The 18,767-nt window shown below is 44.2% G+C and overlaps 1 protein-coding gene across 3 annotated transcripts in view; it reads right to left on the minus strand.

Moving 5' to 3' along the window:
• Nucleotides 1-18,767, minus strand: part of FAS (Fas cell surface death receptor) — a 73,574-nt gene that overhangs the window by 26,087 nt on the left and 28,720 nt on the right. For all 3 annotated transcript variants that reach the window (XM_068255054.1, XM_068255056.1, XM_068255055.1), the window contains 4 exons: nucleotides 17,634-17,686; nucleotides 12,621-12,689; nucleotides 3,881-3,918; nucleotides 593-619 (listed from right to left, as the gene is read on the minus strand). In XM_068255054.1, the coding sequence (XP_068111155.1) occupies nucleotides 593-619; nucleotides 3,881-3,918; nucleotides 12,621-12,689; nucleotides 17,634-17,686 (187 nt within the window). The remainder of the gene's footprint in view (nucleotides 1-592; nucleotides 620-3,880; nucleotides 3,919-12,620; nucleotides 12,690-17,633; nucleotides 17,687-18,767) is intronic.

Genomic DNA, 18,767 nt, shown 5'->3' on the forward strand with positions numbered 1-18,767 from the left:
AACTCATAAAACGATAAATATCGTTTTATAATGCAAATTAATGCGGCACCATTTTTACACTGTAGGCTCTGGCGCCATTTTTAACTGATCCCTACCTGCTGGCTCATGTCAGAGTTATAATGCCAGTTTGGCAAAACCGTTTCACAAGATTCTGGTGATCCGACCAGAAGTTCAACCGAAATCTTGCAAAACTGCTAGCGACAATTACGCTCATCCCTAATGAGATAAAAAAAAATTGTATCTATAGTACTAATCCTAAATAGTACTTTTCTGGAATCCATTAGTCTAGTCTTATTAAATGTAAAAAACATACTTATTAGATTGTCTAGGGTACAGGAAAGTAGTTTTACATTATTCAGCACCCTTACAAACAAATCTTGAACTTTAGAACTTGTTCTGACTGCATGTCTGAGAGCAATGGCTGCATGTGACTCGTTTATATAGATTGTGGTCCCAAATGCTGAAAAATCTATGTGCACGGTGGAGCTGGAAGAGCAAGTCTGGCTGCTGGATATAACAGTGCATATTACAATACAATACAATAATCTATTGTCTCTACAAATGTGCAAACAGTGATATAAACAAGTGTTACCTTAATAGGTCCCTGTGGGATCTTGCTCTGTACAAAAGAAAGCAAAGCTTGGCAATATTATACTTAACAAAAGGAAACGCACGGAAACACTTTACAAAATAATACCTGTAAGCAAAGTACAAATGCTAAAATAATAGTGGAGAGATAAAAGAATATGACAATTGCAAACGTGTGCAAATAGTGTGCAGGAACAGTAACAACTTTATAGCAAAGAGACAGAAACCTACTGTATATGATAGTATTTTGATAAACTGTTTCAAATAAAATAGGTATTTTAACAGTTTTCCCTGAACACTTAGGCCTCTTTCACACAAATGCTAATTCTCACACGTCACAAAACATACAAAAAGTTCCTAATGTTCCTAAAAGTTCCTTCTACACTGTATAAAGCAGTACAATTTTTTATATGATCCGATTTTTGATTCCAATTAAAAAAGGTACTGTATGCTGCTACTTTTTTTTAATCGGAATCAAAAATCGGATCATATAAAAAAAAATCTGAATTTTGTGTAGTGTGCAAGAGGCCTGAGGCCATGCAGAGCCCCATGTTTAAGTTCATGGAAAACAGCAATATTGCTTTCTTCTGTGTCCTTGAGAATGGCCCCAAATCATCAAAATCCAGATCACTGGCTTTACCATGGCATGTGCAAAGAAGAAAATGTAATTGGACCTCTTGCAGATGTGCTAACTTTAACTGCTTTGTATATGTACTTAAAGGACATACGAGGTGAGGCATTAAAACTATCTTTACTTACCTGGGGCTTCTTCCAGCCCCCACAAGTCATTCTGTCTCTCACTGCAACTCTGGCCCTCCCACGTTCCAGCCTGTGAAAATCGGTGACCCCAGGACAGGTCAAGTCTTCTCCGTACACGCGGGCATGTGTCCCTGCCACTCGCGATCGCGTCATCTCGAGCGTACTGCTCCTGTGCAGTGACTTGTAGAGGCTGGAAGAAGCCAAAGGTAAGTAAAGATAGTTTTAATGCCTCACCTTGCAGGTCCTTTAATGGTCTCATCCACATTCCTCATTCTGGAAGAGTAATTCCTTACAGTAATTCCTTACAGGTGTGTGACTCCTACTACTACTGTAATGAATGCCGATGTACTGTATATCAGTAGAGTTGGACCGAACCTCCGATTTTAGGTTCGCAAACCGGGTTCGCGAACTTCCGCGGAAGGTTCGGTTCGCGTTTAAGTTCGCGAACCGCAATAGACTTCAATGGGGATGCGAACTTTGAAAAAAAAAATTATGCTGGCCACAAAAGTGATGGAAAAGATGTTTCAAGGGGTCTAACACCTGGAGGGGGGCATGGCGGAGTGGGATACACGCCAAAAGTCCCCAGGAAAAATCTGGATTTGACGCAAAGCAGCGTTTTAAGGGCAGAAATCATATTGAATGCTAAATGACAGGCCTAAAGTGCTTTAAAACATCTTGCATGTGTATACATCAATCAGGTAGTGTAATTGTAAAAGGTACTGCTTCACACTGACACACCAAACTGTTCACTGAAAAGAACAGGTATGCAGTGGCGGGTTCACTGAACAGAACAGGTATGCAGTGGCGGGTTCACTGAACAGAACAGGTATGCAGTGGCGGGTTCACTGAACAGAACAGGTATGCAGTGGCGGGTTCACTGAACAGAACAGGTATGCAGTGGCGGGTTCACTGAACAGAACAGGTATACAGTGGCGGGTTCACTGAACAGAACAAGTATGCAGTGGCGGGTTCACTGAACAGAACAGGTATACAGTGGCGGGTTCACTGAACAGAACAGGTATGCAGTGGCGGGTTCACTGAACAGTACAGGTATGCAGTGGCAGGTTCACTGAACAGGTATGCAGTGGTGGGTTCACAGAACAGGTATGCAGTGGTGGGTTCACAGTACAGGTATGCAGTGGTGGTTTCACAGAACAGGTATGCAGTGGTGGGTTCACAGTACAGGTATGCAGTGGTGGGTTCACAGTACAGGTATGCAGTGGTGGGTTCACAGAACAGGTATGCAGTGGTGGGTTCACAGAACAGGTATGCAGTGGCGGGTTCACTGAACAGGTATGCAGTGGTGGGTTCACAGAACAGGTATGCAGTGGTGGGTTCACAGAACAGGTATGCAGTGGTGGGTTCACAGAACAGGTATGCAGTGGTGGGTTCACTGAACAGGTATGCAGTGGTGAGTTCACTGAACAGGTATGCAGTGGTGGGTTCACAGTACAGGTATGCAGTGGTGGGTTCACAGAACAGGTATGCAGTGGCGGGTTCACTGAACAGGTATGCAGTGGTGGGTTCACAGTACAGGTATGCAGTGGTGGGTTCACAGAACAGGTATGCAGTGGTGGGTTCGCAGTACAGGTATGCAGTGGTGGGTTCACAGTACAGGTATGCAGTGGTGGGTTCACAGTACAGGTATGCAGTGGTGGGTTCACAGAACAGGTATGCAGTGGTGGGTTCACAGAACAGGTATGCAGTGGCGGGTTCACTGAACAGGTATGCAGTGGTGGGTTCACAGAACAGGTATGCAGTGGTGGGTTCACAGAACAGGTATGCAGTGGTGGGTTCACTGAACAGGTATGCAGTGGTGGGTTCACAGTACAGGTATGCAGTGGTGGGTTTACAGAACAGGTATGCAGTGGTGGGTTCACAGAACAGGTACGCAGTGGTGGGTTCACAGAACAGGTATGCAGTGGCGGGTTCACTGAACAGGTATGCAGTGGTGGGTTCACTGAACAGGTATGCAGTGGTGGGTTCACCGAACAGGTATGCAGTGGTGGGTTCACAGTACAGGTATGCAGTGGTGGGTTCACAGAACAGGTATGCAGTGGTGGGTTCACAGAACAGGTATGCAGTGGTGGGTTCACAGAACAGGTATGCAGCCAGGGACAAGCTAAGCCTAACTAATCTTTCCCTATGAGAGAGAGTGTGCAGCAGCTCGCCCTACTCTCACTAATGCAGGCACACGAGTGACCGTAATGGTCGCCGCTGCCTGCCTTTTAGTAGGGGGGAGTGGCTCCAGGGGCTAGTGTAGCCTAATTGGCTACACTGTGCCTGCTGACTGTGATGTAGAGGGTCAAAGTTGACCCTCCATGGTGCATTATGGGGCGAACCGAACTTCCGCAAAGGTTCGCCTGCGGGACGCGAACCACGGAAGTTCGCATGGAACCGTTCGCAGGCGAACCGTTCGGCCCAACTCTATATATCGGTAGCTGTTATTTGCTGCCAACTAAACTGAGTAATCCTACACACTTAGACAACAGACCTAAATGAGCGATAATATAGAAGTACAAAATAGACTCACCTTCTTTCTTCTTTTTTCCTTCCAATGCAGTAAGCCCACTAAACAGAGAATGCAGAATTTAGAATAACAGGCGTGAAATTATGACAGGCTAGTAAATGCTTTTAACTGTAATGCTCGGTTCACACTTGTGCTCCTGTTCTGAAGGACCATTCGGCACAGAGCGGAGCGGACCAGTTCAGTGTCTGCTCCCCTATGTCTGTTTGTCGATTTTGCGTCAGGGGGCGGGGTTGCACCATAGGTGGGAATGGGAAACATATCCATTCGTCTGGGAAAATGGGGCATTTTGGGACTTTGTATTCTGTTTGCTGCAATGCAGAAAATGGATTTCTTTCTTTTTCTTCTTTTTTTTTAATTTTTTTTTTATTGCACAAGTGGAAGCGGACCCTATTTTTAACAATAAGATCCACTTCCTGATTTTCCTAGAGGTGCAGAGAATTTATTGAACAGGTACGTTTTCTAAACAAGCGGGAACCAAGCCTAACTCCAGGCAGAGAAAGCGGGCACTCCTTGATTTCTGCTGTCCTGTTACCTGGCCCAAAATTAACTGATTTCTCTGTAAAATACCACAGGCACCACATCTCTGTTATCCTTAAAGCAGACATTATTCTTCCAAATAATGTACAGATGAAAACCATTGACAGTGGTTCTTTTTTGGTGAGGTGAGTCCACCATTACCTAACTGTTTTTACCTATTTTATATGCTTGTTGGTTCTTTGATTCACACAGATAGCATATTATTATTATTATTATTAAGTATTTATATAGCGCCGACATATTACGCAGCGCTGTACAGTGTATATATATATTGTCTTGTCACTAACTGTCCCTCAAAGGAGCTCACAATCTAATCCCTACTATGATCATATGGCTATGTTTTGTATTATGTAGTGTAAGTACTGTAGTCTAGGGCCAATTTAGGGATGAGCCAACTAACTTATCTGTATGTTTTTGGGATGTGGGAGGAAGCCGGAGTACCCAGAGGAAACCCACGCAGACACCGGGAGAACATACAAACTCCTTGCAGATGGTGCCCTGGCTGGGATTTGAACCGGGGACCCAGCGCTGCAAGGCGAGAGTGCTAACCACTACACCACCGTGCTGCCCAGTTAACTTGCAGAAGCCACAAAGGTGTGGAGATGAGTTAGTTTGGATGCCCCATTTAAGGACTGCTTCCTCATTCTCTGGCAAGGATAAGTAGATATAAGGCAATGTTAACCCTCAAGGTAGAATAATATCTTCTCACAAATTAAAGCCCAGGCAGTTCTTAAGATGAATTGTGTGTTATTAACAGGTAGGACAAAGAAAGTGATCCAATGGGGTACTTTGAGGGATATGGCACATAAACTATGTGCTGGGTTCCATGGCCAGATTTCAGGCAAGGCCACAACAGCCATGGCCTAGTTCACCAGGAAGCAAGGGGCAGACTTCGGACCGGCACACTCATGCAGTCAACTGCAAAACATGTGAACTGCAGCAGTCGGGCAAGTGTCTGGGACTCAGGAGATGAAGGGGCAGCAAACGTGACAAATTGGTCATTTTGTAGTCAATTGGCACCATCAACACTATCCAATCCAATCAATCGGAAGGTTGATCATTCAGTAAAATTGCCTCATTAATAAGCATCTTTAAATGCATTCATAACTAGGACCAATAAAAGTGTGTGTGGTAGGGGGTTTGCGGTTTGTCACGGGGAGGCTGGGGATAGTGGCCTTGGGAGGTAAAATTACAAATCCGGCACTGCTGGGTTCTGCTTTAAAGAGAACGAATTCCTTTACCAACAGGTTTCTTCTATCTGTTACAGTTCTGGCATGTGACACCACACACCTTCTTGTCAGCAAAAGCTTTTTTAAGAGACCCTGCCAAGTTGCTGGTTTATTTTTATTTCAACTGTAGGGATATAGAAGCTGCTCCAACCCAACATACAGTGGGTTGCAAAAGTATTCGGCCCCCTTGAAATTTTCAACATTTTGTCACATTACTGCCACAAACATGAATCAATTTTATTGGAATTCCACATGAAAGACCAACACAAAGTGGTGTACACGTGAGAAGTGGAACGAAAATCATACATGATTCCAAACATTTTTTACAAATAAATAACTGCAAAGTGGTGTGTGCATAATTGTTCGGCCCCCTTTGATCTGAGTGCAGTCAGTTGCCTATAGACATTGCCTGATGAGTGCTAATGACTAAATAGAGTGCACCTGTGTGTAATCTAATGTCAGTACAAATACAGCAGCTCTGTGAGCGCCTCAGAGGTTGCCTACGAGAATATTGGGAGCAACAACACAGTGAAGTCCAAAGAACACACAAGGCAGGTCAGGGATCAAGTTATTGAGAGATTTAAAGCAGGCTTAGGCTACAAGAAAATTTCCAAAGCCTTGAACATCCCACGGAGCACTGTTAAAGCGATCAATTAGAAATGGAAGGAGTATGGCACAACTGTAAACCTACCAAGACAAGGCCATCCACCTAAACTCACAGGCCGAACAAGGAGAGCGCTGATCAGAAATGCAGTCAAGAGGCCCATGGTGACTCTGGACGAGCTGCAGAGATCTACAGCTCAGGTGGGAGACTCTGCCCATAGGACAACTATTAGTCGTGCACTGTATGAAGTTGGCCTTTATGGAAGAGTGGCAAGAAGAAAGGCATTGTTAACAGAAAGCATAAGAAGTCCCGTTTGCAGTTTGCCACAACCCATGTGGGGGACACAGCAACCATGTGGAAGAAGGTGCTCTGGTCAGATGAGACCAAAATTGAACTTTTTGGCCAAAACGCAAAACGCTATGTGTGGCAGAAAACTAACACTGCACATCACTCTGAACACACCATCCCCACTGTCAAATATGGTGGTGGCAGCATCATGCTTGGGGGGTGCATCTCTTCAGCAGGGACAGGGAAGCTATTCAGAGTTGATGGGAAGATGGATGGAGCCAAATACAGGGCAAACTTGGAAGAAAACCTCTTGGAGACTGCAAAAGACTTGAGACTGGGGCGGAGGTTCACCTTCCAGCAGGACAATGACCCTAAACAGAAAGCCAGGGGAACAATGGAATGGTTCTGGGCCATTCTAACACATATCTATGTGTTAGAATGGCCCAGTCAAAGTCCAGATCTAAATCCATCGAGAATCTGTGGCAAGATCTGAAAACTGCTGTTCACAAACGCTGTCCATCTAATCTGACTGAGCTGGAGCTGTTTTGCAACGAAGAATGGGCAAGGATTTCAGTCTCTAGATGTGCAAAGCTGGTAGACACATACCCTAAAAGACTGGCAACTGTAATTGCAGCAAAAGGTGGTTCTACAAAGTATTGACTCAGGGGGCCGAATAATTACGCACACCCCACTTTGCAGTTATTTATTTGTAAAAAATGGTTGGAATGATGTATGATTTTCGTTCCACTTCTCACGTGTACACCACTTTGTATTGGTCTTTCACGTGGAATTCCAATACAATTGATTCATATTTGTGGCAGTAATGTGACAAAATGTGGAAAACCTCAAGGGGGCAGAATACTTTTGCAACCCACTGTAAATTAAAGAGGAACTGAAAACATAAAGAAAAAAAGAAAAGTTTCACTTACCTTGAGCTTCTACCAGCCTCCTGCAGCCGACCTGTGTCTGCGAAGTTACCAAACGATCCTCTGTTCCCCCGCCGCGGCTCAATTTTGCTTCTGGAAGTCACGTCCACTGCGCCTGCGCGGTCGTTGTGCAGAAAAAATAGCCGCAGTGGGGGAACGGAAGATCATTTGGAAACAGCATGGGCACAGGTCGGCTGCAGGGGGCTGGCAGAAGCCCCAGGTAAGTGCAACTTTTTTTTTTAATGTCTTCAGATCCGCTTTAAGTCTTTTCGAGGGCTTATAATTCAAAGCAAGAGGATGTTTCATTAGGTCCCTAATGTCAGCAATCTAGTGTTCTGTATCGAGCCTGAGGCCACAAATAATTATGTCTCAAGCTACGAGCTGAAAAAAGATAAATGTCCCATTCCTTTCGAATGAAACAGGAAGTGATCCTACATCTTTATGAGTCTTTTCTGTCTTTTGACACCAGGTTTGCTGGGAAACCTAGTGATCTTGGATTTTCTCTGGTTATTTTTTTCGCCACATGGGGTCCCTGGTCTTTCACCCCTTCTCAGTCAGTAGTAATGACTATATAGGTACAGTAGAGCAAAGCAGCATGTACTCAGATGCTGGTCTGCTTGTCATTTCCTGATTTGTACGTCCCACTAACATGTAACCCATGTTTACAACTTCGCTAAATACTGTAATCCTTTGCATGCCACAAGCGTCTACAATTTTTGCCAACACGGTGCTGAAAATCTTATTGTCATCATAGGTGAACAATAAATCAATGAACTGTGGTTTGCAGAGAAGGTCACATATAGTTCACACGCCTGAAAAACTACATACACACAAGGCACGGATGTCTGCAGTTGCATGGAGACAAGCAACAGTTGAAAGTCTCCAGCAACGACAGTTGTATACAAGCAACGATTGTATACACGCGGCAACAACCTGTCTGCAACATAGCGGAAACTGCTGCTCAGCAACTTCTGTCGCAGGTTCAATGAACTGTCGGACTCACAAGAGTTGCTAGAGACTAGCATACACACGACTGCACCGACTTGAGACTAGGGACGGTTGCTGCAACAGCTGTTGCCGTCGATTGGACAAGTCAATCGCCTGGGGACAGCTCTGATTAGCAACAGTTCCTTGCGCGCGCCTCATACACATGGAGGACCTGTTGCCGCAACATGCGCGCGCCATGTGTTTCCAGCAACAGTTGTAGCCCGTGTGTATGGGCCTTTTAGGCCCATACACACGGGCTACAACTATTGCTGGAAACACATGGCGCGCGCATGTTGCGGCAACAGGTCCTCCATGTGTATGAGGCGCGCGCAAGCAACTGTTGCTAATCAGAGCTGTCTCCAGGCAATTGACTTGTTCAATCCCCGGCAACAGCTGTTGCAGCAACCGTCCCTAGTCTCAAGTCAGTGCGGCCGTGTGTATGCTAGTCTCTAGCAACTCTTGTGAGTCCGACAGTTCATTGAACCTGCGACAGAAGTTGCTGAGCAACAGTTTCCGCTATGTTGCAGACAGGTTGTTGCCGCGTGTATACAATCGTTGCTTGTATACAACTGTCGTTGCTGGAGACTTTCAACTGTTGCTTGTCTCCATGCAACTGCAGACATCCGTGCCTCATGTGTATGTAGCTTTACAAAACACCATTGTAAGTAACAACCAAATTTGCAGAGAAAGTTTAGGTGAGTGATTATTTCAGCCTGGTATCAGTGAATTTTGATTGGCTTTTGTAGGTTTCACCCACTTTTCTGAATATTAATCCCAGTCACCTAGTAACCAACTGTGCAAAGTTTGAGACCCCTACCATAAATAGTGTAAGAATGGCTGCAGTTTGCATTTTCTCAGTGAAATTTGTATTTGTCTCTGCCCACTGATGACCCAACATTGCCCGGGTATATATTTGGCTGGTGTTGGCTGCGTCCACTTTTTCTAACCTTAACACATAATTACTCAATTACTAAGTGACCAAGTTTGTGAGCTTTGCGGTCTTTGGCATCTATAATTTGCATTGAAATTAAAGAGACACTAAAGCGAAAAAAAAAAATTATGATATAATGATTAGAGATGGCCCAACGGTTCCAGGCGAACTTTTGGTGGTTCGCGTTCGCCAGCGAAGGCGAACTTTTGCAGAAGTTCGGTTCGCCCCCATAGTGTGCCATTAGGGTCAACTTTAACCCTCTACATCACAGTCAGCAGGCACATTGTAGCCAATTAGGCTACACTCTGTCCTGGAGCCACTCCCCCTCTTATAAAAGGCAGGCAGCGCTGGCTATTACACTCACTTGTGTACCTGCAGTAATTAGTGAAGGGACAGCTGCTGGCAGACTCTCATAGGGAAAGATTAGTTAGACTCATGTAGGCTTGTTAGCTTGCTCCTGGCTGATTGCTATTGCTAAAATAGCACCCCTCAACAACTCTTTTGAGAGCTAATGTTCTCCTGATGTGTGTTTTTTTTTTTGCCCACTGACACTGCATTATACAGCCCTATCTGTTGCAGCTGGACCGTGGTAATTGCTATTACTGTGCCAGCCAGGCCCTGCCTAACTATCTATACTGGGACACCTACCTATGCCTACCTAACTACTGGGGCACCTATTTACCTATACGGGGACACCTACCTATACTAGAGCACCTACCTATGCCTACCTACCTATAATGGGACTCCTACCTATGCCTAGCTAACTACTGGGACTCCTACCTATGCCTACCTACCTATACTGGGACACCTACCTATGCCTACCTACCTATACTGGGACTCCTACCTATGCCTAGCTAACTCCTGAGGCACCTACCTATGCCTGTCTACCTATACTGGGACACCTACCTATGCCTATCTACCTATACTGGGACACCTACCTATGTCTACCTACCTATACTGGGACTCCTACCTATGCCTACCTACCTATACTGGGACTTCTACCTATGCCTACCTACCTATACTGGGACTCCTACCTATGCTGGGACTCCTACCTATGCCTATCTACTTATACTGGGACACCTACCTATGCTGGGACTCCTACCTATACCTAGCTAACTACTGGGCGCCTACCTATGCCTACCTACCTATACTGGGACTCCTACCTATGCCTAGCTAACTACTGGGGCACCTACCTATGCCTATCTACCTATACTGGGACACCTACCTATGCCTAGCTACCTATACTGGGGCACCTACCTATGCCTACCTACATACAAGAAGATAATAAGGTTGTTGCTTCATTGTGGACAGACCAAATGTGATCAGCTGGACAGTCACTGTTGTTCTATCATTGAGCTACCACAGCCCGGCGACCATATGGGCTTGAACACCGCCACGGCCTGCACTCTCGCATTGGTGCGCACCAGTCCAGTCTGGCCGTCACTACGCAAACGGCTGTTTGCGGTGCGTTACACAGTGAGTTTGGTGTGTCAGTGTGAAGCAGTCCTCTAATTACACTCCCTGATTGATGTATACACATGCAAGATGTTTGAAAGTACTTTACGCCTTCAATTTAGCATTCAATGTGATTTCTGCCCTTAAAACGCTGCTTTGCGTCAAATCCAGATTTTTCCCTGGGATTTTTGGCGTCTATCCCACTCATCCATGTCCCCCTCCAGGTGTTAGACCCCTTGAAACATCTTTTCCATCACTTTTGTGGCCAGCATAAATGTTTCTAATTTTCAAAGTTTGCATCCCCATTGAAGTCTATTGCGGTTCGCGAAAGTTTGCGCGAACCGAACCTTTTGTGGAAGTTTGCGAACCAAAAATCGGAGGTTCGGGCCATCTCTAATAATAATTGGTATGTGTAGTACAGCTAAGAAATAAAACATTAGCAGTAGATATATGAGTCTAATATTGTTTTCAGTACAGGAAGAGTTAAGAAACTCCAGTTATTATCTATGCAAAAAAGCCATCGAGTTCTACAACTTTGAAAGTTGCAGAGAGCTGTTTTCTGAAGTTTGTTATCTCAACTGTCTGGCACTGTAATGTTTTTTCTTCCCCAGAGGACAGTTCAAAAGTTCAGTAGGCTGCTCTGTAAAATCATTTACAATGCTGAGTAGTGTGTAAACTGCAAATATTAGAGAATGATGCAATGTTATAAAAAACAAAATGATATAACTGAAAATACAAATATGAGAATATTTTATTTGCTTCTAATATGTATCAAACGCAGATAGAACAGAGGCGCCAAAAAGAGTAAAAACACTATTATTTAAAAACAGTAAAAAGAGGGAAGGTAAGGTGGACTTACCTCCCTCTAGCAGTGGACAACAAAACTCTGAGGTAGAGTAGAATGCATTTATTAAACAGTGTAACGCCTAAAGATGCAACGCATTTCGCGGGCCACAGCACCGCTTCCTCAGGCTATACAGGAGTTCAAAAAAGCTGTATCCAATCCAAGTATTGAATGAGCGCTCATTCAATACTTGGATTGGATACAGCTTGAGGGAGGTAAGTCCTCCTTACCTTCCCTCTTTTTACTGTTTTTAAATAATAGTGTTTTTACTCTTTTTGGCGCCTCTGTTCTATCTGCGTTTGATACATATTACTTATCCACCCTTGGTGGAGGGGTACGCCCCCTTTTTTCTCCTGTCTACAGAGAGCGACTTTTATACCCGAGTGGGGTCGGGTACCAATTCTCCCCACCTGCCTTTCAAGTGGTTGCCTGCTGGTGACCCTTTTTTGTGAGTATAATTCTGCATGAACTATCTAGACAGATTTTCTCTGTTAAAACTATATTGCACTATTGGGCTCTCGGTACCCTGTTTTTTCTTTTGTTTTATTTGCTTCTAATGTTCTAGTAATTATCTGTACTATGCAACAAATTCATTATATCATAATTTTTGTTTTCGCTTCAGTGTCTCAAAACAAATCTGATTGTCTGTTTTGGCTCCACCCCCTTTTCTAAATTTGAACCTTTCACCCAATGACCAACTGTACCACAATTGTGGCCCACTTTTTGGTTATGGGTATAAAAAGTATCCTATGTGTTATTCCAGGTAATGTACTATGTGTCTGCCAAATTTCATTCAAACCCGTTCAGCTATTGTTTTGTGATTGAGTAACAAACATCCAATCTTTTGCATTTATAATATTATATAGATAGATAGATAGATAGATAGATAGATAGATAGATAGATAGATAGAGATAATATGAATATATTCAGTATATACTTACTAACAATTCCCACTATTGCAAGACCTCCAAATGCAACAATCATCCAGACATGGCTTCTAAATTCTGAAACTGATATTTGATATTATAAATGAATACAGTACATCACTTCTGAAAAAAATATTTGTTAAATAATGTTTATATAAAATGTTTATTCATAGCATATATGAGTATTATTACACACTACTCCCTTTTTCCTAAGCCTAGCAATTCTTAGGTGACATTTTCATAATTAATTCGTGAGATTCAGACTTTGCTAACGGCCATGGCTGCTATTTATGTTTGTCAGGATCGTGGCGATTCTGACGTTGCCAAAATGAATAGGTTTTTGTGACCCTAGGCTATGACCTCTTTGGCCTAGGGGCCAGAAACTCACCAGTCATGATCCCCCTAAGAGTCCCTACAATGCTAGAAAATGTGCCACTGCTGAGCCATCGCCCTTTGAAAAAATGTGAGATTTTGGAAAGTGAAATAGGAGGCCCAATGGAAGCCTATGAGGGAATTTAGCACTTTTGCACCCCCGTAACTCTGGTTTGCAGAGATGTAGGGAACCCAACATTTGAGTGCAAGTGCAACAATATGCCTTCTACCTGCATGAGACATGTCGTGAGATTCAGAGTTTGCTAACGGCCATGGCTGTGATTTATGTTCGTCAGAATCGCCACCATTAACATTGCCAAAATGAACAGGTTTTTGTGACCCTAGGCTATGACCTCTTTGGCCTAGGGGCCCGAAACTCACCAGTCATGATCCCCCTAAGAGTCCCTACAATGCTAGAAAATGTGCCACTGCTGTGCCATCATCCTTTGAAAAGATTTGGGATTTTTGAAAGTGAAATAGGGAGGCCAATAAAAGCTAATAGCAGAATTCAGCACTTTTGCACCCCTATAACTCTTGTTGGTTATTACCCGCCGACTTTAGCAGTTAATAGCAAAGGCCCCTTACATCCTAGCAACACCAAATTTGCAAGATATGTTAAAAAAGATAGCAGGAAACAATATTTAAAGGACTTCCGAGGCCACAAATGGGAAAAAGTTAAATACCTTTTCATAATCCAGATCCATGGAGGACGCCATCCGCGCCCTCCCGTTCAACGGCATTGCGGCTGCGCAGCTCTAGGACCTCCTCCCGATGCGTCCGATGTATGCACGCATATTGATGATGCGGCGGGAGGAGGCCCAAGAGCTGCCCAGCCGCAATTGCATCTATGCGGACTGCGTAGCCGCGGCAATCTGTGGTGGCCATATTGAGGGGGGAATGAGAACCCGACCCGTTCGGAGGGGTCGGGACCTGACCGGGGCCAGTATTACTGCAGGAGCCATGGTGGAATGAACGGGAGGGAGCGGATGGCATCCTCCATGGATCTGGATTATGAAAAGGTATTTCACTTATTTCACATTTGTGGCCTCAGAAGTCCTTTAAAAAAATGTTTTGTTTTTTATTATTTTTATGTGCTGAGTGTGGGAAATCTGAAAAAAAATGGCGTGGGGTCCCCCCTCCTGAGCCTCTGTAACCCCTTGTCCCCATGCAGGCTGGGATAGCCAGAATGCGGAGCCCCGGCCAACTGGGGCTTCGCACCCTGAGCTATACCAGCCCGCATGGTCCATGGTATGGGGGGGCTCCGGGGGGCCAAGCCTTCCCCTCCCCCCCCTGGAGCCCTTGTCCAATCCATGGACAAGGGGCTCTTCCCCACCTCCGGTGCCCCAGGAGGAAGTGGGGGCGACGACTCCCTGGAGGGGTTCATGGTGGCATCTGGGAGTCCCCAGGAGAAATGAGTATAGGGGTACGAAGTACCCCTTACCCATTTCCACAAAGGGTTAAATGAAATAAAAACAATCACGAGAAAAGTGTTTTATTATTCTAAATTAACCATAAATACTTACCTGTACCTTTAAAAAACAATTCCCATGCCAATATCCTCGGTAAACGATCCAACAAATACAGTATCCTCTTATCTTGCGATCTTCAATTAAGTTGATTGAAGATCTCCAACGCCCCCCACATAGCAGAGAATGTGTCCTTTGGGATGCATAGCTGCCGGGTCCTGCTGTCTCTCCCCACCTCCTCACCTGTCACCCTCACCCAGCCTGGCACCTGGTGCACCCATGGGTGCACCGGGTGCCAGCCTAGATGAGGGTGACAGGTTAAGGCAGGTGGGGAGAGACAGTAGGAGACGGCAGCTATAGGTCCTGCTCAGGATGCATTCTAAGGTATACTAACGGTTCATGAATCATCCAGTTCTTTTTAATGAATCGGTTCTTTTTTTAATGTATCGACTCTTTTTTCTTTGAAACTTTAAAATTGATTTTCTCAAAAACTATAAGGTCTTTTTGAAACAAAATTTTCCCTCTTGTTCCTACTGTTCTACTTAACATTCCCAGCAATTTTGGTGTTTCTAGCTTTTAAAGGGGCTTTGCTATTAACCGCTAAATTCGGCAGGCATTTAATTTTCCCATGGTCAGAAGGAGATCTTTAAAATCAATTTTCTCAAAAGCTATAAGGTCTTTTTGAAAAAAATGTTTTCCCTCTTGTAGTCACTGAAAAAAACTCAGGTGTTAGAAACCTTGAAATATCTTTTCCATCACTTTTGTGGCCAGCATAAATGTTTCTAGTTTTCAAAGTTTGCCTCCCCATTGAAGTCTATTGCGGTTCGCAAAAGTTCCTGCAAACCAAACTTTTTGCAGAAGTTCGCGAACCGAAAATATCAGAGGCTCGGGCCATCTCTACATACAACCTTTTCCCTGTGAATAAAGATTTGACTCTGTGCACCTCCTACTACAGAAAGGGAGAAGAAGTGAGGGTGGGTGGGGTCAGGTGATAAAACAGAGGGAGAAACTCCTAATCTAGTGACAGCTGTATGCTTTGTGCACAGGTCTCATGTTCATGTGGCTGGTTTTCCCAAGGGGAATTTTTATTGAACAGCTGCATAAAAAACAAAACAAAAAAAGTTGTACGTGTAATGGCATTGTCCCCTAATAACCTTCATTAAACATAAAAAACCTGGAGTGGGGATAAACCAGGGTTTTTGCAATACCAATGGGAAATCTTACAAACAATCAGTTTTTCATATTAGCCAATTGGCCAAAACACCCAAGCTGCAAAAAGTGTTTTTAAAGGCAGTGATAAACTACTTGACACTCTTAAGAGGTTAGATGTAAGATTGATTAACATTATTTAACAAAAAATCTGTTAAAAATTAAGGCCTTCGAGATTACTATACATATTATTGATCACTGTTTCGGAAGGTCCATACTTTGTCTAATTGGGGAGAGGAGTTTTCAGACACAACGTGGGAGGAGAGGAAGAGGGTGTCTTCCTGTATGCTTGTTTTGGACAGATGGGCATAGTACATGTGACAATGTACAGCCAGGGCTGGTTTTAGACCATCTGCCGCCTGATGCAAAATTTTGAGGATGCCTCCCTGAGACAGCAGCACAGACGGAGGGAAGTTTGGCAGAGCGCTACACGTGGGGAGATTTGTGTGGACCCAACGCAGGATGAGGAGCCCGTAATGACAAGCAGGATGATACAGGAGAGCCGCATCTGTCACTAACTCCCTCCCTGGCGCGGCTGGAGGACAGCGGGTGGCTGTCACTCACTCTAACAGGCTCCATCCTTCCTGATACTCTGCAGTGCAGCAAGCATTGTAGTAATAGATAGGACAGCAGCAGACTCAACAACCATCCTGGCGCTGGCGGGGGTGGCGGCGCGTCATCAGTGCAGGCCAATGGCCAGTCTTAGTGTGTGTGTGTGTGCCATTTCCCTTATGTTGGTGATAGGCAAGGCAGGGCAGCAGGCAGCATGACTCTTCCGGTTTCTGCCTCTGCTTGCCATCATCATGCGTGTCAGCCGGCAGGGGCTAGGGAGTGTGTCATGTCCGGGTGGTCATACAATTTCCAGGCGGGCGGCGGCGGCAGGCCAGGCGCACTCTTCACTTCCTGTTTCAACCTGGCATCGCCCCCACACTTCTGCAGCCTGAGGAAGCTGCGTCACCCAGTGTCATGGGTGGGACGGCCCTACGTAACTATTTTGTGGTTAAAAACGGGTAATTAGGATGTACCGATCTGTAAAAAGATTCTTTATTTACAAATAAAGACAGGTGTACTTTTTGGAAGTTGCCGATACACATCATTATTGAATCATTGCTTTTGTGTGAGAGATAACTTCACACACCATAATCATGGAGGTTGAGTGAAGGTAGGGGAGATTCAGCTAGATCTGTATGCTGAACAACAGCATACAGGCCTCAGCTAAAGTGACATCCAATAAACCTTAATCACATGGAAGCTAGAGGAGGTCACTTCTGTTTGGCCCAAGATGTGAGACACTGTTTTTACACTGGCCTGAAGAAGAGCGTAAGATCCTACGAAATGCGTTGTCCTTTTTTTAATGCTCAATAAATTGCTTTTCCGGATAATGCTGGCCTAGTTATTCACAAGACCAACACTACCTCTCCATTTGAATAGTTTTTAAGTGTTTTATCCTAAATAGACCTATTTCAAGTTCATCACATGGAAGGTTGACTAAGAACATCTTTAAAGTGGACCTGAACTCTTGCACAGGACAGAAGGAAAACAGAGAAATGTACCCTGTATGTATTTAGAGAGTTTAGCTTGTTTAATTCCCCCGTATTTGTATAATCACAAGTTGTAATTTGATTTCTCCCCTGTGTCATATGATTGCCACTGCAGAGATGACAGATAAGCTCATTTGAAGGCACAGAATGTTAACAATATGTCTGCTTCCATGAATCAGGAAGTAGAAACAGTGCAGATTTATTTTAGGATTTGTATCAGCTGTAACAAAGAAATGTTTTTGTTTAAAGGTTATTATGCTGTTTTGTATCTTTTAGAGCAGAGAGGAAGTTCTGAGTTCTGGTCCACTTTAATGTGCATCTCTGTCATGTGGCTAGGCTGAAAACTAGTAGATGTCAATAAGAAATCCTCCTTCAGAATAAAGTAGAACGCTCTGAATGGAGTGCTGTAATGAATAATAAGTAGTAACAATGGGACTCACCACAATCACTGTCTTTCGAACCTGAGCATCTCTCGAAATACCCAAACTGGCATCTGAGTTAAATTTAAAAATATATATATTAAATGAAAATACAGACATAAAGTGATTGTTGCAGTGAGGTCCTTTTACAAACCACTGCAGTTCTTTTCTAACAGTAGTGACCTGCAAACGTTTTTTCATATGTTAAGTAATCAGGAGGTAAAAGATGGGATTAGTGAATCAAAGTTTCCAACAAATGATCCAGTTTAACCAGAAGCTTTGTAAATTACTCTGTGATTTGCTATCCCCAAATTTTCATCACCCAGCTGTAGTTAGGGCCCATTCACACTTGGGTGATTTTACATGATTAACGCGTAAAAATCACTGTACACGCCCCTCATTTTTGAGTGATTGTGATTAGCGCTTTTTTAACAACGTAATTGCTCTAAAATCACAATAGAATGCTGCATGCATTTTGCAATCTCTGCTAATCGCGAATCGCCCGGCGATCGCGGCAGTGAGGTCACTGCCATTTAGTTAACATTCCACTAGCGCTTTAAAAAGCACTAGTGGTTGCCGCCAATTCAGCGACTAGCGGTAAACGCCTGCTAATCGCCCGAGTGAGAATGGGCCCCTAAAGTTCAACCAAAAAGATGGCTGCCATCATGACAAACATTTGCCTGTTCTTTTAACCACTTAGCCGCCCAGGTACAGTATATCTACGCTCCTTTGGACTTCAGTTCCCCACCCGGAGCGTAGATATACGCACCCCCCGCCGCTGTCTGCGCTCCCGCTCTCTTTCCCGCGATCGTGCACGCCACTGCCTGCTCACCCGGAGATCAATGAATGGGAAAATACATTCCCGTTCGTTGATCTCTGCCCCCGCAATGATTGGCATGCTTCTACGAGAAGCAGCTGATCATTGTGAAAAAACTCAGTTTCCCAGCCTCCCTTCCTGCAAGCGTCCTTCCCGACGCATGTAGGACACCTGTAAAAAAAATGTGGCCATCTTGTGGCCAAAAAGTAATACTACACCCAAAAACATTTTTCACATACAAATAAATTATTATCACTATTAATTTTAACTCAATAACTCCCACACTCCCCAATTGTTACCAATAGTTTTTTTTTGTAATATTAAAATAAATTAAAAAA

Source organism: Hyperolius riggenbachi, chromosome 10, assembly GCF_040937935.1.
Source record: "Hyperolius riggenbachi isolate aHypRig1 chromosome 10, aHypRig1.pri, whole genome shotgun sequence".
Taxonomy (NCBI): domain Eukaryota; kingdom Metazoa; phylum Chordata; class Amphibia; order Anura; family Hyperoliidae; genus Hyperolius; species Hyperolius riggenbachi.